General features: G+C 37.0%; 1 protein-coding gene and 1 pseudogene across 1 annotated transcript; both read right to left on the reverse strand.

Moving 5' to 3' along the window:
* Positions 1-16,586: 16,586 nt before the first annotated feature.
* LOC103954342 lies at positions 16,587-18,902 on the reverse strand (annotated as a pseudogene).
* Positions 18,903-21,255: 2,353 nt separating this feature from the next.
* LOC103954299 (LRR receptor-like serine/threonine-protein kinase EFR) lies at positions 21,256-24,425 on the reverse strand. The gene is made up of 4 exons (XM_048569326.1): positions 24,171-24,425; positions 23,819-23,957; positions 21,728-23,359; positions 21,256-21,623 (listed from the first exon to the last, which is right to left on the reverse strand). The coding sequence occupies exons 1-4, from the start codon at positions 24,423-24,425 to the stop codon at positions 21,256-21,258; spliced, it is 2,394 nt and encodes a 797-aa protein (XP_048425283.1).
* Between the last annotated feature and the right edge of the window lie 1,089 nt (positions 24,426-25,514).

Raw genomic sequence — 25,514 nt, forward strand, 5'->3', positions numbered from 1 at the left:
TACAGGCTACTTCAATTCGAAGGGAATGATAGATAGAATTGTAGTATTTTACGTTTTCCTTTCTTGACAAGAAATTATAGATTGATATTGTGTTAATTTGATTATCCCAACTACATACAGAGGTGCTAATTGGGTATATTGTTTTGGTGATCAAGAAAATGATCTAGAGTAAATTTGCTTAAACATACAATTATATTAAACCCTTAAACGGCTACCACATGTATGAAAAACTATAACGCCACTTATATTAATTTGTCACAAAACAATAGACGCAACAAATTTATACCAGTAGTGACAACAAATTATTACTGAAAAGCGAAGCCACGTAAAGCCATCGCAAAAGAGAGAAACGACGTAAAGTTTTACTTCTTTAGTTGCATGCATCAGTAGTGCCATTTTTTCTCCATGCTACTATGCAAATTATTACTACATTGGATACCCGTGATATCAGAAACAAGACGGTGAAATGATTAGGATTAAGCTTACCCATTATCATTTTCCCTCCTTTGCTTTAATTAAAGGAAAATATAGGAACCTTCTGTGTTTGTCAACACATCAAAGTATCAACTGCACACATCAAAAGAAGGGGAAGGGTGGATTTTGTGGTGGACTTTGCAAGAAAATTCGAATCCCGTAGAGGCCAAATTTTGGTGGGAAGCTTACATTTACAGTGATATTTTGTCATTGTGTTATACAGCAGAGAAGTGAAGAAATGAGATGACAAGAAGTGTATCCAACAATGCAGCTTCATACATGGCCTTTGAAGAGAAAAAGGAAACCATCGATGAAAGGTACAAAGGAAACTCACCTACGTATAAGTTCACAGCACCAAGTAAACGGTCGTTTTCTTTAAACAAGCGATATTTGAGGAGAGATGAAAGCAGTAATGCATGTTTACTGATTGATCTCTGGATATCAGCCACACCAAAACACTTTTTAGAGTATTTATATTTGTTATGGGTAGCTGTAATCTGTTGAATTAATGTTGAGTCTGTACATTTTGAAATTAGTTAAAATCTTTATATATTTATCCTCAAATACTACGTGGAAGCTCAATTTGTTACAAGACGAAATTGAACATAAGATTTCCTATGTAAGAGTAAACGTCGTTAACTAATTAAAAAAACAACTATAAATAGAAACTATATTATCATCACTACGAAACATATATAAAATAACATAATCTTGATTTCTATATCTTTCCTCGTGAATTTTGTCGTCGAGATTTCAATTACCTTTTTAATTGAAACACTCTCGCTTTGTTGAGACAAATGTACCCAATATAATCACAAGGAAGTTGAATTAAAATTAAATTCTTGTTAAAAAATGTAGGAAGAATATAAAATCCGGGCCATGGGTCACATCCATGAATTTAGCTCCCCATGTGCCTCCCACATCACATTTTATTCTGCTCTAGACAGGACCTCAAACGTGGAACCATAGGATGTTGACCACGTAGATTGTTGGGGGTTGGGATTGGATGCGTGCGGGACCAATGCATGATGATCTCTGATTAGAGCGTGCGATTCACTCGCAGCCATGTGCCTTTCATCATTGTTGCTTGATTTATAGTTCTTCAAGTCAAAAAATAATAATAAAATAAATTTAAAAGGAAAATTAGCCACCTACCATCCACGTGAATTTCAATCAGGATTTTTGCTTTTGTCTCGAGGGTTTATAGTGGGTTTGGAAATTTGGATTTAATAGTCAATTAAGCTCTGTTCATCTTGTTTAACTTGTGTGTTTGTTTGGTGGGAAGAAGATTAAAAAATGAATTTGGTATCTTTGGAGAGCGTAAATTAGTTTGAATAAGTTTTTATACCACTGGCGCACATCAATTGCGATGTGTGGTGGTAAATTTTTGAGAAAAGATTGATTGATTTTAAAATTGATGAACAAAAATAAACAGTTTCGTCAATCTTTTAGGGAGCATTTTGATAAAAACCTTTAAAGAAACATGAATTGAGGATCGAACAACCACACGTATCAATTTGTCTAATAAAATCTTCTATCGTTTAAGGAAAAAAAAATCAATGTTAACTTCTACCCAGTATAGATGTATATTAGGGACCAAGGTGGTCTTAGGACTATCTGTAGTCCTAAAAATATACATGTGAAGACTTTATATGGATTTTTCAACTGTTTAGTATGAGTCTTTTTTGTGTCTAACAAGTTTGTGATGTAATGTCTTCTAGACATTACTAAGCAGGTTGCGTCGAGAACACTCAACAAAATTTCACTTATCAAATTGCTTTAGCATATGTCAATATCTATTAACATGTGGACAACATAGTTCTATTGACAACAATCAACCCACCAAGCGTTCGACAAAATGCATCAATGAATAACTAAAAATTTCTTTTACATGCTTCGCGCTCTATTTCTGTTGAAAGCTTAAACCTTTAACACTAAAACTTGATAATGTTCGAATCTTAAATCTTCCACTACCCATGGCGGTAGAACAAGCATTCAATTTATTTGATATTTGATATTTGATCATGCCCTTGGTTGATTCATTTTATTTTTTTCAGCCCCAATTAAGAATTCGTTGACATCTTCTTTTCGCTTCTTTAGTATTCATGTTTATGTTATGTAATATGGTGATCTCATTAAAAAATATATCAAAAAATAAACTAATCAAAGGTGATTGACCTATGCTATTGGAACGTTTCAATTTGGCTTATAATAGCTCAAGCATATCAACCAAGCAGTTCCTTTTGTTCTTTACCTTAGGCTTGTCACACTTGATTGAATTTGAGTCTTACAAATCATCAATAGATTATGGGTTGTTAGGGGAAAAAAAAATAAAAATAAATAAAAATAAAAAAGAAAAATCACTGTGTTCTCTTGATAGTTTAGGAATTGTTTGATAATTACTTCGTTTTCAGCTTTTACTTTTCTTCTTTTTTTTTTTTAAATTCAAAGGGGTTGCTATTCACATTTTTTTTACCTCTCACACACTCTTGTTAATTTTTATCCATTGATATTTATCAATTCATTCGATCAAACAGTCGAAACTTAGAAGGAGTGTGTGAGACATAAAATAGGTGTGTAGCATGCACCACGCATTAAAAAATATAATCTTGTTTCATAACTACTTTCAATTTAAAAAATAAATAAAATAAAAATAAAAATTAAAAATTAAAAGTGAAAACTCAAGGCCAAATCTTGAAAACTCAAGAAAATAGTTTACAATTTGCATTTTTTTTTCAAAAACTGAAAGTAATTACCAAACAACATTTTAGTTTCGTAAACAATAAAAACAAAAGAAAAAACAAAATAATTATCTGACGACTCCTTAGTTAAAATCTAATGTAATCACATAATGAAGCTACTCGTAACATTTAATTGTTATGAAATCATTTCTATTTGTTTTAAGTGTTTTTTTTAAGTTTCACTAATGTCACTTGATCCATAAAAAATGATTAACCTCTAAATTCAGAAATGAGAAAAGGAAAAAAGGCCAAATTAAATTGTAGTCCTTCCAGTTTCACATTTATTTAACATAGGGTCTTGTAGTTTCAACAATGGCAGATGAGGCCTTGTAGACTTGTAGTAAGTTTACGATTTCAATTAAGAAGGGAATAGGATCCTATCCAGATTCTCTTTGTGAGGATCCCGGAGATTACTTTATCGTGTCTGTTCATTTACCATCATGCGGTTAAAAATCATTTTGAGTTTTTTTTTTTAATTTAAAATTGAACACAAATAGTACCCGATGAAAATTAACTACACGATATACGATGAACATAAATGATGAAGTGATCCTCAAAATCCTCATAAAGAAGATTCGGAGAGTATCCTCGTCCACTAAGAAGAATCAGTTAGGCCCTTTCAAAAAAGTATTCATGTACTTACCATGCTCTAATTAATTAATGGTCAATTTGCCATTCCATATTGAAATTTCAATGTCTAAAATACTTTTTTTTATCTTGTGACCAAAACATCAAATCTTGTTTCATGTATGTGGTTCAATATTCTAATGGATAGGGTGTTGGACTTGTACTCATGCATCCCAGGTTTGAAACTCTCATCTTCTATGATTATAATAGTTTCAAACTCTCTCTCTCTCTCTCTTAATAATAGTAAATCTAAAATAAATAAAAATATCTCGTTTCATGATATAGCAAATTGTCCTTAATTGAAATCTTCCGAAAATTACATGACTTCAATTCCAAACACTGAAACTAACTGTCCCTTTTAAGTGAATGGTGCAACTCAATATTATAGAATCCGTTTGGTATCCAATTTCGATTCTCTATTAAGGACTACATACAACCTATGGTTGGCTTCTGAATATGTCATAAAACTCGCAATCAATTATGCAATTAACGTTTAATTCATTGGTAGATATTAAATTTTGAATTTTTTTTTTAACAAACGATATTATCTACACCAAAGGGAGGGGGTGAGCATAACCTTACAATAGGCTAACAATAATGTGGTTCAAATTTTCCTTTGGCGAGAATTGAACCTAAATTGAACTTAAGACCTCTCACTTACAAGTTAAGAGGAATACCATATTATCCACACCAAATGGAGGGGTTTGGGCTTAGCCTCACAATAGGCTAACAATAATGTGATTCAAATTTTCTTTTGGCGAGAATTGAACCTAAGACCTCTCACTTACAAGTTAAGAGAAATATCACTAGACCGTAGTACTAAGTGGCATTAAATCTTGAATATTGGAAGGCTCTCATTTCAGATAATGACTTACATGACACAGGTATACTGTTATGATGACGTCTCATGCCAATGAAATAAAGAGAAGTGTAAATTTTTATCCATGCATCCTTATTTGTTATTTCATTGATACGAAATGTCATATGATGGCGTATCTATGTCATGCATTCAGTTGTTCTCTCCTCGTTCCAACACAATTCCAAGCTAATGATGTTGTCCCTCATGGTTTGTAGACAATTATGGGAGAATATGGCTTGGTGATATGGACAATTCCGATCGCGACTCCAATTTAGCCTTGATTGTGGGATTAATTGGAAGTGAAGAATCCAGTCATACTTGTAAACTGCAATTTGTTGAGACAAAATGCAATTGCATGGCCTACAATATGTAGGCGGATTACATCAAGAATATTGACCTCATATATGATATTTGGTTGGCGGTCTCTAACTCATGAAGGCATGCAAAAGGTTGAATGTCGTAGTTGTGGATAAACGAACATGTAGCATATTTATCGATCACATTTTATTTAAAATCTAGTTGTGTAAGTGAATGTTGCGCAAATTTTATTTAATACATACAAAATGTAGCCTAATGCGGTTATTATAAATAGTTTTCATCGTAAGCGAAATTATTACCCTAGATGAAACTTTTTCCGTTTAAGCTCAAAAAAAGAACATGACACTCTTGAAGTCAATAGGTTGTTAACTTTTTTCCTACACTAACTAGCTCCTAGTCTATTAGTTATTTCTTCTCATATTAAAAGATAAACTCAATTTAACTCCTTTCACTTATACACCGGTCATATAATATCCAGGTGTTAATCCAAATTACGGGCCTAAAAACTTTAAACAAGTAATATACAATCAATATATAAAATACATAAGAGATAAATAGTGATAACTTATTCTGTTATTTTGTTATTGCTACAGTAGAATGAGATTCCTAATATACATAACATTTTCTCACCTAGAAATCGAAATTGTGATAACCAAATGGGAATGGGATGTGGTTCAATTCCTTATTGGATATCTTCGACTTGGTTTGAAAGGAGCTTCAAAATGTCACATTAAAAGATGGGTGAGAAAGAATTCAAGTACGATAACCACATCTTCCAGATTAATGGAGTACTGGCACTCCATGTGGGATAATTAAAGAAAGATAAATATATATACCCATATATCCATGTGGGTAGGAGGAGAAAGTAGATCAGGGAAGAAACTTGGCAAAAGGAACAACTGAAATATGTCCCTACAAAATATTTAGTGATAGCACACATATACATCTCCTATCCGTATCTGCCATCTTCCTCCATATGATCTTAATCTAAACAGATCCTTCATACGACATCTTGTTTGTCAAAATTTGAGGCTTATGTGACCCATGAGTGTGACCCCGAAAAATAAATGAAGAAAATAATTTGCAACGTCATGCATACTCGTTATCTACAACCCAATTTTCTTCGGATTTATTCATTTATTTAATTATTATTATTTGTTTAGATCATGTGTAGGGTTGATTTGCATGTGTACTGACATGAAGGTTCTCATCGATGCAGTAAAGCAGCAGAAGGGTTGCAAAAGCTTAATAGAATAACTGAATAATTTTCTGGAACAAAGTCTTGCACTTGGGAATGAGTGGACCGGGGATTGTTTGGGGGGGGGGGGGGGGGGGGGGGGGGGTGGGGTGGTGGTGGGGTGGGTGGTGGTGGTGAGGGACATGGGACTGTAAGGCAGTTTGACTGGAGGGAGAGGAGGAGGACAAGGCTTCCAGTGAAGCAGGAAGCAGGGCTGCTTTTTGTAGAAATCAACATGATATGTCGAAAGTGAGAGGAAATAGATTTGGTGCGATGGGTGATTTTCTAGTATCTTTCAGTATACTTATTCAACGAGTTTTTGGCGTTTAGATGTTTGGTCAAGGATCTTAGTCAAAAAAATTGATGAACATAATAGAATTTTCAACAATGGGGTGTATACGCCTAAATCAATTGTGAAGAAGTTGAATAGTGTCCTGAGTTCGAACTTTACTGTTTGTACAGCTCATTTGATCAATGGCCACTATGTATATGTACAAATTTCGTCAATTTAAGTTTGTGTATAAATGTTTAATAATAAAGTAACGTTATATTGTTAGCCAGTTTTGAGGAACCAGTTTTTTTTTTTTCTTTCTACGAATCTCGTTGAAGTACAAAACACTATTGTCAAACAGTTTTTAATTAATTCATGGTGCAACCGTATTTAAGATTGAGGTTTCAATTTTAGAGCAACCCCTCATAAAAGCTTTGGTTATAGTTGTACTTAAGGTAGAGCACTATTTTTGGGGATAGCTGCATTCACAATAGAAAAGCTACCCTATTTGGTGAGTTTTTAATCAAAATAGTTTCTGAGATTTGCATCAATCTTCACTTCAGTTCATGAGATTTGCATAACTCTTCACTTTTGTTCCTAAGATTGAGAATCATTACAAGTGGTCCCTGAGATTGTCCACCGTCAATCATTTTGATTCTTCCGTAATAATCTCCATTAAATTGATAGTATTTTTGTTAAATTTCAGGGACCAAAATGAAGAGTTATGAAAATCTCAGGGACCAAAATGAGAAGTTATGACAATCTCAAAAATCATTTTTGCTAAAAAGCCCAATTCATTTAAAAGGGAAGTTTCATTGAATCGCAATAATATGCAGGGGTACAAAATGATTTAAGGGAGCTCTCTCAATTGGCCTTTTGCCCTTATTTTATGAGGGTGGTTGTGGTGGTTAGAATTCAATAATACTACGTATGTTTAGGAGGTTTCCATTTAATCTTGGAAAACATGCATATTTAAGCAAAATTCCAGTAAAACTAAGTTATTTTTAGCTTTGATAAAGCGATATTAAATTAATTTACAGAAGAAGAATCTAAATTTGAATGCAAAAAGCAAACACATTGTCCTCACCAACCAACCTAAACTTTGGTCCAAGCAAAATCATGAACATTATAAAGCTCAAGTTCGCATGCATTGGATCGTCAAAAACCTTATTATTTGGTTGGACGTAGGGACCATAATTTTCCCAAATATGAAATATATTTTGCACAATCACTCTTTATGCTTATACTAAACAAAACGAATTGTTTGCACCTTTACGCAATCCCCATTAGAAAAGCCACAAGTTTCTCAACCAAGCAAATTGGCATCATAATGTCCAAAGAGAGCAATTTACGTACCCTTTTCTCACTCTTTTATTTTCTTTTAAAATACCAACATGCAGGTGCAGCTAGCACCATCACGATGTCTGTCCAAATATCAAATGGTCATTCCTTTCTTTTTCTTCTGCAAAACGGCCAAAACCCTAATGACCAACCACCACAGCAACTAACTTAACTGCCCCTTAAATTGTTGTACACAAAAGGGTCAAGAATCCTATTTCCAAAAGCAAAATAGAGAGGTAATAATTAAAGAGTTTTAGTAATTAATAGTCTTTAATTTGCTTGTTGATAAGAATTATTTGGGAGTCACCTACCGCATGCATGCAAATTGCACAAGGCAATTCATGGACCAAATTACACCACCGTATCCTTTGCAACTTAACAGCTGATAGCCGGCCACTCAGTACTACGGTATTATGCTATCCATCTTCGCTTAGAAGGGAGAGGTCTTAGGTTCAAATCTGGTGGATGACAAATTCGATACCAAATTAGGCTGCCCATTGTGTGGCTTAGCTGAACTCTCTCTCCTCCAAGTATAAAAATATCAATGTACTAAAAAAAAAACAGCTAGTCCCTTGGTTCATTCTAAAGGCAGGAAAATAATGAACAAAATTGATTCATCTCCTAACCATACCAACTGGGTCTCGATAAATTTATAAATTAATCAAGTTTATTTACTTTCATAATTAATATTTTGGGTAACAATTTATGATGAAATTCATTAAGTACTAATAATAAGTAGACGACATTAATTGGTGTGCGGTAAAGATAGAGCAGTAAGTTGAAAGATTATTAACACATGGTACCTTTGTTGTAAAAACATATTTGTAAGTATACCGATTGTTTGTCCAAAAACAAATCATTATCAATTGTAACAAATCTGAATTAAGATAAATTAATGAACGGCTAAGATTTTTCATTTTTTGCGGGTTTATTAGGACTCTTCCATTCGTCAAGATTGGTAGAACAACTCGTAAACCATTCGACCAGAATTCAGAATACACATGGGAGAATAAACAATGCTAGAAAACCTTGATTTGTGATAGCCCATGGGCTTTAAAATGGCCGTCAGTAACCATACCAACGAACTTGAACCCCATCCCCTTAAAACTCGTTTCGGATATGAAATTTTGAGTATTTAGAGATGCTTTCGTTATTTCTAATAATATGGCTCGGTAACACTTTATGGAGGAGTTCATATAAATAAGTCTGAGATTAGTCTACTTTCAATAAACATGTCCAGTCAACTCGGTGTTTAGAAGAACATTGCTTGGCTTGAGATCACAATGAATTATCAGTGTTTCGCTATAAAAAGGGCGATTCCAAACTAACAAGGCTCCCCGATTTGCAAGGGTCAGGGTTGGGGGGAGGGACGCAAATGTCCATCATATGCAAACTCCCCTTGCTTTTTGGAAAAATGCTATTTTCACGACTCGAACCTATGATCTTTCGGTCACAAATAATCAAATGATCAACCTTTTCGTTTCGCTATGATTGAGGAAATAATCCAGTGCACAATAACAATATCAATAGCAATCTCTAGCCTTTGAAGAACATTTATGTCACATCCCGGCCCGGGGCGGACAACTTCCCGGGCCCGCTCCACCACCGTAGCACGATATTGTCCGCTTTGGGCTCCCACCACGCCCTCACGGTTTTGTTTTTGGGAACTCACACGAGAACTTCCCGATGGGTCACCCATCATGGGAATGCTCTCGTGCGATACTCGCTTAACTTCGGAGTTCCCATGGAACCCGAAGCCAGTGAGCTCCCAAAAGGTCTCGTGCTAGGTAAGGATGGGAATATACATATAAGGATCACCCCTGGGCGATGTGGGATGTCACAATCCACCCCCCTTAGGGGCCCGACGTCCTCGTCGACACACCACGACCAGGGTTAGGCTCTGATACCAAATTGTCACATCCTGGCCCGGGGCGGACAACTTCCCGGGCCCGCTCCACCACCGTAGCACGATATTGTCCGCTTTGGGCTCCCACCACGCCCTCACGGTTTTGTTTTTGGGAACTCACACGAGAACTTCCCGATGGGTCACCCATCATGGGAATGCTCTCGTGCGCTATTCGCTTAACTTCGGAGTTCCCATGGAACCCGAAGCCAGTGAGCTCCCAAAAGGCCTCGTGCTAGGTAAGGATGGGAATATACATATAAGGATCACCCCTGGGCGATGTGGGATGTCACAATTTAATTCTTGGGTGGATGCAACCAATGACAATATCTTACCTCTTTCATTACAGGAGGTGGATGCAACCAGCTTCTTTTTTGCATGAACTCATAAACTAGAGCCTTTAAATCATCACCTCAAAAATCAACACTTGAACATGCAGATATGACCTTGACGAGATTTTGATATGCTTGATATTTCTCAAAGCCTCACATTCGGCTATGTAACTCTTCGGCGCTCCGTGGCATAACGTGTTAAACACCTTCACAGCTACAAGTACAAGCCGATCTCTATTGTCAGTATAAAGAACCCCTTCGTACACAAACTCGAAACTGCCAACACCAATCAAATTAACTGAAGAAAACCCATCAGTGGCTTTTGAGAAAGTAGCTATGCCACTTGCAAAATAGAGGAAGTACCCGGATACTAAAAGGGATTACTAATTTCAAGCTATGAACTAATCTAATTGCTCTGAGCAAGAAGGAAGTAACTTACTTTGTAGTTGATGACTAAATCATAGGGTCTTGGTTCTTTATGACCGTCTTGTGCTGGTTTAGAAAGTAAGACTACTTTGGTAGACTAATGACCAAGCCTTATGTGAAACTCGACTAGCCTAAACCATTATCATCCTATTAAAAAAATTTGGAAAGAAAGAAAGAGAGAGAAGGGCTATGAGTTAATCTTCTTTTATTGGACCTCTATAGACTTGGAATCGGGCAGCTTGAGATTAGGAATTCCCTCGCAGAATCTAGTGTTGTCAACAATTGAAATTGCACTTTGATTTTGGAAAACACCTTAAACTGGTACTGGTCAAGTCTGATAGGAAACTCAAATCACCATCTTTACCACTTCCAAGAATTTTGTTGAATGTTGAGGGTCTTGAGGTTATAAATCTTTCAAAAATTTGGAATCTGTCAATGTGAATATTCAACAAATTCGTGGCACGAACTAGACTTTAATCAATGTGAATATTGCACAAATCACCAAGTACAACAAGTAGTAATACAAACTAAAACACTCTGATCCCGATATCCACGAGGACAATGAAAATCAAGGTATGTTGGTTGACATTAGGAAGTTGACGAAACCATAGCATGTAGTGAAGTGTAAAAGTACGAATAAATTGAAGTCTGAAATTAAACTTAACCACGAGTGCGCAGTGTTGGTGATACCCTTATGACAATGCATGTAATGTCAGAGTAGATAAAAGTGCAGCGAAAGTAAAGAATATTGTCATCCTAGGTATGATAGATATTAATAAAAACTAATAGAGATAAAGCTTCCTATATTATTGGAAATGGATGTCAGAACTGTTAATGACCCTCATCTCTGCCAGAGTACACTATTCTAAAAGTCCCCGCATAGCGCCACCTAGGCACTAGACGACCGACCACTGCTCCGAATAATACCTATGCATTTGAAATTAGGAAAAGGCGCCTAGACATGCCTAGGCACCGGTCTAGCCCCCCAAGGCACCCCTCTAGCTCGCCTAGCTGGCCTTGACCCCCGTCTAGGTCGCGACTCTTACTTAGATAGGAAATAGATAATTTCATTTTATATTTTATTTTTTCAATAAATGGTAAGAGACTTGTTAAATACTTGGATGAACATTCATTATATGCAGTTCCTCATGTTTTCAATATGTTCTAATACTTTGTAATCTATGTCATTCTATTTTGTAATTTGTGTATTCCAATATAATTATGTATTTTTTAAGAATAATTAGACATTTATTTATATGTTATATATTAAATATAATTAAATTTTAAAAAAATCGTCTAGGTGTTAGGTCTCTGCCCGCCGCCTGACTAGTGTCTAGTACACCTTTTAAAAGCTTGAGAACACATCTATCAAGTCCTGAAAGAACGCATAACAGAAAGTGTGGCAATGAACATAATTGGTCATTATTTACATTGCAAACTTCTACATCTACTATGGCAACAAAAACGCTAACACTTCACAAGCAGTATATGAAAGTTTCTATCCAAGAAACGTATTGAAATGAAGTTAAGATGCAACATCATTTGATATTCTTTAGACGATCTGTTGCGGATTTAGCATTTAACAAGCCATTCCAATTCTTTCTCTTTTTTTTTTTTTTTTGGTTCAAACCATAAGCCATTCCAGTTCTAAATATCAAATTTAAGCACACCTCAACTTTATGAACTCTAGCACTGCATTCTTTCTTTTTTTTTTTTTTTTTTTTTGTAATCTCCTGTAATTATTCTTCCCAATTTGATTAGGCTTAGGATTGTATATTATATCTCTTCCTGAAAAGAATAAACATATCATTCAAAGCATTCTCTTCTTAGCACAAAGCTTAGGTTAGGGAAAAAAAAAAAAAAAAAACAAACAAACAAACATATGCGCTGTGCGCAGAACCACAACCATCAGCTGCGCAGCCAGTTGTGCAGAGCTGTCCAACCAGCGAGTAACGCCGTCGTTGCTGACCCGAGAACCACCAGCCGGGTAGCCAGTTGTGCTTCGCGCCTGTTCGACCGGCAAGCGACTCCATCGTTGCTGACCCCGAGTTCACTTCATCGACCTGTGCCCGCTACTGCATCACGGGGACATATTCGACTGCCCAGATCGAAATTAGCTTGACCAGCAACCCACAAACCTATACGTTGCCGCTGCAACTATTCTCTGAATCTGCTGCACTCCCTGTACCCGCATCTTTGCCGTCGCTTTGATCCAAACTTCACTTTGATCCAAACTTCACCGCTGCTGCTATCTCATCGCATCCAGAATCCCAGAATTGAGATCCCAGACCTGCACTCGGACTTGTTTTCTCTGGAGAACACTGCCCAGAAATAGAACCAGGATCCTCGCCGGATCCATTCCCTAGGATTGTAGGGATTACGCAATCGTGTCCGTTCACCGTATATCGTACGGTCATAAATCATTTAAAATTTAAAATTTAAATATAAATAGTACCTAACGAAAACTGACCGCACAATATACGATAAACGGACACGATTACATAATCCTTAGGATCCCTAAGGAATGGATCCGGCGAGGATCCTGGTTCGTAGAAATAGAGATCGAAAGGAATGAGAAAAGAAAAGAAAAAAAAAAAAGGAAATAAGGAAAAGAAAAAAAAAAAAAAAAGACATTATTTTTTGGCAGTTTGTTTAAGGACCACACGGCAAGGAAAAAAAATTGCGGTTTTTGAGATTATTGTTATTTTTAATTGTTGTTGGGCTATCCTTCTTGGTGGCCCGTGCAAATTGAAGCTTCTTGGGCTTGGTTTGCTTGGAAATTTGGGCTTTACCGACCATTGAGTGACGTATTGATTAAAGTTGCTTGGGAATGGCAGACTGGACTTGTACGTCTCCAAATCGATCCGATCAACTCGGACATGAGAATACGACCACGCGTACCTCGTTTGCTGATGCAAAGGTAGATTCTGGAAATATAGTTACGGAAGTGTTTGCCTCTACTAATACATGTAACAATGGTGAGGCTTTAAAGGTTTCTGCCTCTGTTACGAATAACACGTGGATAATTGATTATAGTGCTAATGAACATATGACTTGTGATTCTAGGCAGGTAAAAACCTTAAAACCATCCACCAAAACTGTCGTGAGTGTCGCCAACGATAATCCTGCCCCTATTATCAAGGAAGGAACCATCTCCTTTTCAGATACCCATAGTCTTGATACCGTGCTTGTTGTTCTTTCTCTTGACTATAATTTATTATCTGTTGCTCAAATAACTGTCGCCCTACATTGTCTTGTGATTTTTTTGGCCTTTTTTTTTGTGTTTTTAAGGACATTCGGACTCGTAAGACGATTGGTAATGGTATTAGGAAAGGGAAACTCTACTACTTGGAGCTGACATCAAACAATTCCCGAATGTTGACTCAAGCTCTTGTTGTGGAAGGAAATCCAGGGGATAGGAATAAAGCTTCGAAGATTTGGTTGTGGCATCATCGACTTGGACATGCTTCGTTCGGTTATCTGCGGAGGTTGTTTCCTAGCTTGTTTGGTAAGCATGATATTTCTAACTTTAAATGTGGTGTTTGCGAAATGGTTAAAAGTCATCGTACTTTGTTTCCGCCTAGTTTGAATAAAAGTTCAATCTCATTTATGATCATTCATTCTGATGTTTAGGGACTATCTAAAACTGTTACACTTGGTGGTGCTCATTGGTTTGTTACTTTTATTGATGACTGCACACATATGACTTGGGTTTGTGTGATGAAGTCCAAAAGTGAAGTTACTTCTTTGTTTCAGCGGTTTTACAAAATGGTACAAGTACAATATAAGTCACAAATACAGGTTCTCATGAGTGACTATGGCGGCAAATATGTAAACTCTAAACTTCATGCCTTTCTTGATTGAGGCGAGTCTCCTGTTATCTTTTTGGGGAGAAGTTCTCACCTCAGCTGCGTATTTCATGGATCGTGTTCCATCCCGATCAGTCGAATTTCAAACACTGCTCTAGACTCTTTCTTCATATGTTGATGTTACTACAGTTCCTAATCTTCTCCCTCACGTGTTTGGTTATATGACCTTCGTTCACTTGCATAAACAGCGGGGAAGTAAGCTTAAGCCTCGGGCCTTACTGTGTGTGTTTGTGGGGTATGCCTCAAATCAAAAAGGGTATCGTTGTTATCACCCTCCGACGAAAAAATTGTTTGTCACTATGGATGTTGCATTTCATGATAATGATATGTATTTTGCCAATCTCGAGTCTTCACTTCAGGGGGAGAATTAGACAGAAGTTCAAACTCTTAATTATACTATTCCAAATATAGATACTGTGAATGATTTGGATTTAAGTGGTGATGTCTTGGAGACAAGTGGTGATCATTCACACGAAAATAATGATGTGAATGAATTGGAACTAAGTGGTAATGTCTTGGAGACAAGTGGTGATCATTCACATGGAAATAATGTTGAAAACCTTAAAAGGGACGAGTCGACATCTCCAGATAACTCACTGCCAGTTTCCTCACCACCGGACAGTCCTATGTCGCCAACTATCTCATAGTCGATCTTGAGTCCCGATAACCATAATCAATCGTCTTCAATCCCGGATGCACCACCACCATGTCGTCTCTCTGATCGCGTCAACCGAGGTATTTCTAAACTTGTTTATGAAGTCGACCGTAAATGCAAAACTAGGTATCCGATGAGTAAGCCCAACCCTGAGTCTAATGTGTTATACCCGTTAAGTAATTATGTGTCTACCAGTCACCTGTCAGAATCAAATAAGTCATTTGTGCATCAATTATCTACTGTATATATTCCTAACAATGTGCAAGAGGTTTTAGTTGATCCACGTTGGCAAGCAGCAATGAATGAAGAGTTGAAGTCATTAAAGAAGAATGCTACCTGGGAGATCATAGACTTGCCAGTCGGCAAGAAACTTGTGGGATGCAAATGGGTCTATACAGTAAAGTACAAAGCTGATGGGACAGTGGATTGCTTCAAGGCAAGGCTAATAGCAAAAGGATACACTCAAAAATATGGAATTAACTATACATATACATTTGGCCCTGTGGCCAAGATCAATACAGTCCATGTTTTGTTGTCCTTGGCTGCAAATCTTAATTGGCCATTACAGCAGTTCGATTTGAAGAATGCCTTCTTGCATGGGGACTTGACAGAAGAGATTTACATGGAACTCCCACCAGGGAGTAACGTTCCAAAGATGCATAGACAAAAGGTGTGCAGGCTTCGAAAATCATTGTATTGGTTGAAGCAGTCTCCAAGAGCATGGTTCAGTAGATTTACTAAGTCCATGAGAGCATTTAGATATAAGCAAAGCAACTGTGAGCACATGTTATTCTTGAAACGTTGGAACGGAAAGCTTACAGCACTCATTGTATATGTGGATGACATGGTAGTTACCGGTAATGATCCGGATGAGTGTGCAGCCTTACAAAAAATATTTAAGTACATAACTCGAGATGAAGGATCTTGGGTCTTTGAAATATTTTCTTAGAATTGAGGTTTCAAGGAGCAAGTCAAGAATCTTCCTGTCACAGAGAAAGTATATTCTTGACCTGTTAAAAGAAACTGGCATGTCAGCTTGCAAACCTGTGACTACTCCGTTGGCAGAAGGAATGAAGTTAAGCATTGATTTAAACCAAGTACCGGTAAATAAAGGGAGGTATCAACGGTTAGTGGGAAGATTAATGTATTTGGCACATACTAGACCAGACCTTGCTCATGCCTTGAGTGTTGTTAGTCGATACATGCATAATCCAGGAGAACAACACATGAATGCAGTTATGAGGATATTGAGTTATTTGAAAGGAAGTTCGGGGAAAAGGGATTTTGTTTAAGCAGAATGGTCATTTTAGTATTGAAGGTTATATATATGCTGACTGGGCCGGTTCGAGTGATGATAGGCGTTTAACATCAAGTTACTTTACCTTTATTGGTGGAAATCTAGTTACTTGGAAAAGCAAGAAGCAGGGAGTAGTAGCAAGATCAAGTGCAAAAGCAGAATACAGAAGTATGGCCCTTGGTATTTGTGAGATTTTATGGCTTAAACTACTACTGAGATTTAGGTGTCAAACATAGTCAACCGATGAAGTTGTTTTGTGATAATAAAGCTACTCGCAAATAGTTCATAATCCGGTGAAGATAGAGATTGACAGATTCTTTATTAAAGAAAAGCCAGAGGGTAAAATAATTGAAATGCCTTTAATCAGAACGGGAGATCAAATAGCTAACATTCTCACCAAAGCAGTTTCTAGTGAAAAATTTTCCAAGTTTTTGGACAAGTTGGGCATGTGTAACATATATGCACCAACTTGAGGGGGAGTGTTGACTTGTATAGTTTTCTATAATTTAGGATTTCCTAGTTTATGATGGATCCCGTGTAATCTGGGAGAAATCTCTTTGTAATCTCTTGTAATTATTCTTCCCTATTTGATTAGGCTTAGGATTGTATATTATACCTCTTCTTGAGAAGAATAAACATATCATTCAAAACATTCTCTTCTAATAGCTCAGTTTGAATTTTGTAAAGTCAATACTCCAAAATAAAAGAGGAAATATAATGAAGTATATATCTAAGATATTTACCTAGAGCTGCATAACCAACCATTCCTCTTATTCCAACGAAACTTATCTGACTTTGAATTGCTGAAACATTTCTCGTTACTTGTGAGAGAAACCTTGCTAATCCAGTTAGACACATGTCCAATCAATTCGTTGTTCAAGAGAACGTTGTTTGGCTTGAAATCACAAGGAACTATCTGCGTTTCACAATAATTATGAAGTTACTCCAATGCACAAGCAACACCAATGGAAATTTCTAGCCTCTGAAGAAGATTTAAATTCTTGGGTACATGACTCTTCAAAATAAAATTTCCACCAGTCAATCATGTTATTTGGCCTCTTAACTCTTTAGTTCCATAATGTGGATACAACCACTCCTCTAAGCTCCCGTCGTCCGTGAACTCGTAAACTTGAGCCTTGAAATCATTACCCTGAAAATCAACATTTGAACACAGAATTATAATATGATCATTTAGGTTTTGGTCCCTAGTCAACCTTATTGTTAGAATTAAACTCTTTCATGCCTAATATTTATCAAAACCTCACACTCGGCTATGAAACTCTTTGATGCTCCACGGCGGAACAAATCAATCACCTTAACTGCAACATATTGAGCTCTATTATTATCATCATCATCAAAAACTCCTTGGAGGCGCTACCAATGACGATGATCAACTCTTCATGAAGCAAGCAAAGAAAAAACTGGGAGAAGGGGAACAATTCTCTGGTTTTCTATCTTTCGTGTTTGGAAAATAATTGCTCTCTAGGTTTATTTAATCCTTTATTTAAGGTATAGTTAAATAAATTCTAGAGGCAGTTGGTATTCATCACCCACAATACTTTACTACACGTGAGCTCAAAATTCAAAGCAGACAAGGAATCCACTTTTTGCTAGCCCACTCAACTTGGGATTTCTACACCTCATGCACCTTCCATTTGTGGAGTAAAAAATAATTAAAAAATCTTAGAGCTGACACATGGACTTTTGTTCATGATTGATGAGAATAACCTTTATTAAATTGGTAAGGCCCTCATCTGTTCCATGCATATATCAACAACCAAAAAGATACGAGTTGTTGAACACACTATCTCCAAACTCCTCTGCCCATGGCAAAGAGATAAGACAAGGGAATTAAAAGTAGAATTAATAACTAAATCCTACCTTTAAGCTTTCCTCATGAAAGACTACTTCCTCATCCAATGGATGACACAACTTAGCCAACTGAATGCCGACATGTGGCGTGAGATCCCTCACCCTATGTGCCCAGCCAAACCATATAAATACTCCTTATTCTGCACTTCTCAAGTAAGTTGAAACCATAAACTCAAGCTCTAAACTCGCTCTTTTTAGAGAAACTTAGGCATCAAAGATCCATTGGCCAAACTCTCTCCACTCCTTGGGCGTGTGGCTTTGGTTTTTGTCCAAAGATGTTTAATTATTTGTAAGTACAATTTCAAGAGTGAAGACGATGAACTTTTACTACCACACCTAATATTTGTCAAAACTTCACATTCAGCTATGAAACTCTTCGAAGCTCCACGGCGTAACAAGTTAAACACCTTCACGGCAACAAGTTGAGCTTTATCATTATCATCGATCACTCCTTTGTACACAAACCCCAAACTATCATGAGCATTATCATTATTATCAAGAACTCCTTTGTACACAGACCCCAAACTATCGGCACCAATTAAATTAGCCGTTGAGAACCTATCAGTAGCTTTAAGTAGAGTAGCATATGACGCTTGCAAAATAATGTTCTCCAAAGTGCTCAGTGAAATTTCTATCGTTTTCTTTCTTGACGAATAAAGAAAGAAATAGGAGAACACCATGGCTAGCTATTCCTAGAAGATTAAGTCCAAATACTAAAGGGCGTATTAGTTTCAAGCTATGAGACAATCTTCGTTTCTTGGTCTCTTTAGATTGTTTGAGTTCATCGGGTTGGAGAGACGATAGGTTGGAGGAGAGAGAGAACAATTTTAACATTTTTTTTTGTTATTTTAATGGACCCAAACATGAATATTAATTGTTGCGATAGAAGGGACACTTGTCCAGCAAATTGTTAGAAACTTGCTTTTGAGGCGAATCTGCCTAGCATATCTCTTCTGCACAGCGATGCAATAAATACTCATCAAATAAGCCTTCAAAATTCTCACAAGGCCGGCCGGGAATCAATTTAAGGTATATGAGGTCAAATAATTGAATTTGAGGGATCGAGAAGCTCACACAACAATCATTAGTATCGGAGAGAGAACAAAAAACACATTACTAACCAGGTGGAAGATCATGTATTTGGCCTCATCTGACCTCAGATCTCATCCAATGTGAAGCGTCTCACTCACATTAGATCTCACATTGGCATCACCCAATATAAAAATTACCCTAACAGAGCAACCCTAGTTATGAATGGGAATTTGAAGTCTGTAAGTTATGAGGGGTCTTAACTGTGAACACTAATTTGGTATGTTTTAATTCATTTTAAATTGATTAACTATGTACAAAAATATCATTCTGTTCCAGATAAATATAGTCTGTGAACACTTCCATCCAAATGTATGTGTATACATATGCAATGGCAGATTCAAGACTCTAATCACATGGGGTTTCAATTTAAGATTCAAGCACGCACAGCCTTTTCATTGAGAAATTTAGTCGAGCACGTGGGGGCATTTTTTCTGCCTAAAAGGTATTCATCGAACAATTTGTGGGTATACTCAGGTCTCATACCAGATGGTCATAGGGTCCTTTGACGACTTTCTTCGTAGGGTCCCAGGGAACCAAGAGGATCCCTGGATCCATCACTGATAAACTTTGTAGACTTAGCATGGTCCACCATCAATATCACCGATATTGTCCTAACTTAACCTCATATTGCTAGATGTTGAGTTTTATCACAACAAACCTTGATAATATTAGGGTTGGAATATCCCATGTATAAGTTGTATATTATTTTGTCATATTTCACAATGAAAACCCTCATTTCTGAATTGGATTGTGAAATTGGTAAGTTTCATTTGAGATGCAAATGACAAGAAAAGTTTGTAGAAAGATAAGAGGAACCTACATTGCAGTTTCTGGTTCGTGAAAATTCAAATGACAACCACTTTGACTTGTTCTTCCGTAGACGAAACTTAAATGCATGCTTACAATGTTGACAACAGCAGGTCCGAATTTTCTATAAACTCCAAGGACCAAGATGTACTATTCCAAAACGGGACAAGGAAGCAAATTGACTCCAGAAATTAACCAAACATAATATCATCCTGGAAAATAGATGTCAAGCAAGTCGGCCCTGAACATTGAACAACTACTAAACTTGAAGAGAAATGCAAGCGGTAATAAATTTGAAGGGAGTGGGATCATGTAGATTTTGAAGAAAGGAGAAAATGGGAAGGAAATGACAGGGGAGAGAATTTTAGTCTAATTTGAAGACCATGTAGATTTTGAGGGCCAGAGAGTCAATATCGAAAGAGTGAATAGGAATAATCAATTGGTTTTAAATTTAATCAACAAATTCGTGGCACGAGCTAAACTTTGAGTCTTTGACATTTCTTTCCAACGACTACTGTCCCTTACTGCCAAGAAAGTGAATAAAGAAAATGTTTATAAACTAAGTCAGTTAAATTTATTTATATTATTACAAGAACAATATTTGGTTACAGATGAGTATGAATTCTTATTCAAAAACTCTTCGTGTTCGAATTACAGAGTTTGTGCTTATGATCAGAACCGTTCATATTAAAAATCACATTGTAAAAACCATTTCTGTAAAAAATGAATTAAAACTAAAGTTGTTTAGTTAATCTATTCTAGCAAATACATAGACTGTTTAACTCTCCATGAAATAATCCAGAAGCTTCCCAACCAAGCAAATTATTATGTTTATGTATAAGCCTCGGTTAGAGTCGAGATTTGGATTGAATTGGATAACAAATTAGATGCAATGTTATGCAGAATATATACATAATAGAACAAAAAGTGATAGACTTTTCTTTTCCTTTTAAGTAACATAGGGGGATCTAGGCAATACAAGAAATAGTGTAGTTTTCACACAAGAACCTCATCGAGTCGTTGTTCATTATTCACTATGCAAATTACCACATCTACTGTAGCTCCAACAAGATAGAATACTTCACACGCAGCACATGACCATTTCCCTCTCACAAAACCTCGTAAAAGAAGTTTCTATGCAAGACGAGTGTTCCTAATGGATTGGAGTTCAGATGCAGCATCATTGATATTCTGTAGTCGATTCCTTGGGGATTCAACAGAACATGCAATTCCAATTTTGTATATGGAGCTCAAGCATGTCTCAATTTTTTGAACATTCGAGCTGCTTTGATTGGGAGTCTCATTTGTGTATCCTTGAAGAAGTGGTGCATCTGTAATCTCGGAAACTCGTCCAAGGACAGCCATCTTGACAAAATTATGGAGGTTCAGGTTGTCACTAAACATGTTGTCAGTGGGTCTCTTCCCTGTAAAAATTTCCAATAGGAGAATGCCAAAGCTGTAGACATCTCCATTTGTTGAGACCTCACTTCCCATAGCATACTCTACATACAAATATAAGAAAACAACAATGTGACCACAATTGTAAATATATAAAAACAAAAATATCTTCACTTGTATTATGCATATAGGATATGAGGATACGGACCTTGAGCAGCATAACCAACTGTTCCTCGTATTCCAATTGAACTTGTCTGGGTTTGATTTGCTGAGACATTACTTGATAGTGGTGGGAGAAACCTTGCTAATCCAAAGTCAGAAACATGTCCCGTCAACTCGGCGTTTAGAAAAACATTGCTTGGCTTGAGGTCACAATGAACTGTTGGTGTTTCACAATGATTATGAAGATAATCTACTGCAAAAGCAACATCTATAGCAATGTCTAGCCTCTGAAGAAGATTTAAATTCTTGGGTGTATGATCTCCTATCGCTTCAATATCAGTAGGTGGATGCAACCACTCCTCTGAGCTCCCATTTTCCATGAACTCATAAACTAGAGCCTTGAAATCATTGCCATGATTATCAACACTTGAGCATGCAGTTATAATCTTGACGAGATTTCGATGCCTGATATTTCTTAGAGTCTCACATTCAACTATGAAACTCTTTGATGCTCCATGGCGTAACAGGTCAAACACTTTCACAGTAACAAGTTGATCAGTTTTATCATCCTTATCAGTAAGAACTCTTTTGTATACAGACCTAAAACCACCCACACCAATCAAATTAGTCGAAGAGAATCCACCAGTAGCTTGTTGGAGAGTAGAATACGACACTTGCAAATAAGTGTTCGTCAAAGTCCTCCTCGGAGTTTCTTCAATGTTTTTTCTTGGCGAGCAAAGAAAGAAATAGGACAGCGCCATTGCTATTCCTAGAAATGCAAGTCCGGATACTAGTGGGACTATTAATTTAAGGTTACGAGATGATCCTCCTTTTGTGGACCCTTTAGAGTTGCATTTAGGCAACTGAAGATTAGCAATCCCTCCACAGAGCCCTGTATTTCCAACAATTGAAATTGAAGAAGCATTTTTTAATACACCTTCAGTTGGTACGGACCCCCAAAACTCGTTGAATGACAGGTTCAGATTCACCAAGAATACAAGATCATCTGAAAATTGTGGAATTTCACCTGAAAGATTGTTACGAGAAAGGTCTAAATCTCGAATAGCTCTCAACGCTGCCATAGATGAAGGAATAGACCCCTTAAACAAGTTTCCTTGCAAGTGTAGAACTTCTAAACTCTCGCAATTACCAAGGCTGCTCGGAAGCTCTCCGGTTAACATGTTATCAGAAATGTCCAGCTCACCTAGACTGGTCATCTTTCCAACCTCCATGGGAAGGAAACCTGTAAAATGGTTTGCAGACAAGTTCAAATATATTGATAAGGAGGAGAGGCTGAGAACTTTTGGAGGTATTGTGCCACTAAGGTTATTATATGAAAGATCCCAATTCCGCTGGATTTCGCCTAGGCTTGAAGGGATGATTCCCTGAAGATTATTTCTTTGCAAGAAGAGTCTGCCTAACTTGGTTAAGTTCCCAAGAGAGGACGGAATGCTTCCAGTTAATTCATTTGCTGAAAAGTCTAATTCTGCAAGTCTCGAAAGCTCCCCACTGTCCGAGGGGATATCACCTGTGAAGTTATTGTCCTCCATAGCCAACGATTGCAGGTTGATCCATTTCCCCATGCCAACTGGGATGCTTCCATCTAGTTGGTTTTGTGTAAACCCAAAATCTTTCAATCGTGGGTGATAGATTGGATATTGATGTGGGAAGCGTTCCTCTGAAGTTGTTCACAGGCATAATCAGCCATATTAGCTCTGTGGCATTCGTCAAGTCCGAGAGAAAATTCAAGTCACCTTCCTTGCCGCTTCCGAGATGAGTATTTTGAATGTTAAAATGTTGGAGGTTATGAAGCTTCTGGAGGTTGGGTACCTGCCCAGTTAGATTGTTGAAGCCAACATGAAAGGTCGGTACACTTGTAGCATTGGATATTGAGAGAGGAATGGATCCGGTAAATTGATATGGGGCAATGTTAAGAACTTGGATATTAGGAAGAGTTTCTCCCAAGTCCGAGGGAAGAGTCCCTTGAATTCGGTTAAATACTACGTGTAAAGCTTGGAGAGTAGAAAGGTTATATATGGAGGGATGACACCAGACAAGTTGTTTATGCCCAATGACAAAAATGTTAACCTTTTCAGTTGACCTAGAGAACTAGGGATGCTTCCCATCAAGTTATTACCATAGGCAGCAAATGCCTCGAGAGACGAAAGGGTACCCAAGGAAGGAGGGATCTCTTCTGTTAAATTGTTACTTTGTAAAACCAATTGTTGAAGCTTCGACAAGGACCCAATCTCTGGAGGAATTGTTCCACAACCAGCCTGTTGAAACCCAATTCAAAAAGACGAGGTTGGAGCAATATGATATGTTGCTTGGAATAGAGCCAGTGAATGAGTTATTGAATATATATATAGTGCCTGCAATCTGTGCAAATGCGCAATTTCTAAAGGAATTTCATGACTAAAGCTATTGTTTTGCAGCTGTAGTATCCTTAGGAAACTCAGATTACCTATGTGTGGGGATTGGGATCCCACCAAATTTTGACCTTGAAGCTCCAGCCTTGTCACCCTCTGTTGATGCCGTCGACCGCATGTGACACCACGCCGCATGCAAAAGTGAACGGATTCGTTCCAGGAGCTCATGATTTGATGAGGATCCTCCATGATTTGATCCTTGATGGCTAGCAATGCAAGCCTGTCCGTCTCATTGGAGCTCCCACAGCATGCAAGAGTCACTGCACTGCAAACTGATAAGTAAGCTAGGATAAATTTCACAACCAAAATCTCCATTGTGAATTATCGGTTGCGCGATGTGAAATTGGTAAATTGCATTTCAGCTTAAGCTAATTTATACATATGACTGGAAGAACCTGGATCATTAAGCACGCACAATAACAAGATAACTTATTAGTTGCCAATTTCTCTTTGAACTTTAATTTTAGCCGATTATCCTCCTAAACTTTTATAAATAGTCAATTTTAACCCGGCGTTAGATTTAAAAAAAAATTATCTAATTTTTCATCTATTTTGGTCAGACGGACGTCACATAACAACTGTATGAGGGACAAAAATGTATTTTTGTATTGTAATTGGACTCCCATGGCTAATTCAAATAGAAAGTGTATAAAGTCAACTAGTGACAGAGAATAAGAAGATAAAAAGCATATGACATCCACATAAAGCGTAAATTATTTCATTGCCTTCAAATGTTAACCGGAGAAATTAGCAACTCTTTATGTATATATGGCATGAAGTTAAGAGAAGAGTTCATTTAAGCCGGCCGGCGGGAAAGGCTTGACTTTTGAGGATGGATCAAAGATTTTACAACATGGAGACATGTGGGCGATGTAATTAGCCACTTAACTAATATAATTAAGCCGACAGGCTTGGCTGCTCATATTTTAGTAATGTTCTAGGAAGATAAGGAAGAGATTGAATGCCTTGTTCAAGCAATCAAGCATGCTACACAACCAGAATCCTCATTTGAGAGAGAGACAGGTGATGTGATAATGGGAATTTGTTTGTCCAATTTTTTGGTCATGCATGACAAAGCTAAACAATTTACATAAGCCACAACAGAATTTCGATTTCCGAGAATTGTGTGCAAAGAATGAGTTCTGAAATTTAAACGATTTAACCATTTTAAATTTAAACGATTTCTAATTTAAACGATTTAAATTTATTAAAACAACTAAATCAAATGGTTAAACGATTTCTGATTTAGTTGATTTTTCACAAAGTTGATCTTTAGAAAGTGAACTAGATAAGACATGTCAGATCATCTTTCAGAAATTGCAAAATGAGAGGAAGAGCCGAGAAGTAGAGCGCAAAGGTCCAACTTAGAGGGTTGGTAACATTCCACATTCAAACAAGCTTAGG

Source organism: the organism of the source record quoted next, unplaced genomic scaffold, assembly GCF_019419815.1.
Source record: "Pyrus x bretschneideri cultivar Hongxiangsu unplaced genomic scaffold, Pyrus_bretschneideri_v1 Contig5, whole genome shotgun sequence".
Lineage (NCBI taxonomy): Eukaryota > Viridiplantae > Streptophyta > Magnoliopsida > Rosales > Rosaceae > Pyrus > Pyrus x bretschneideri.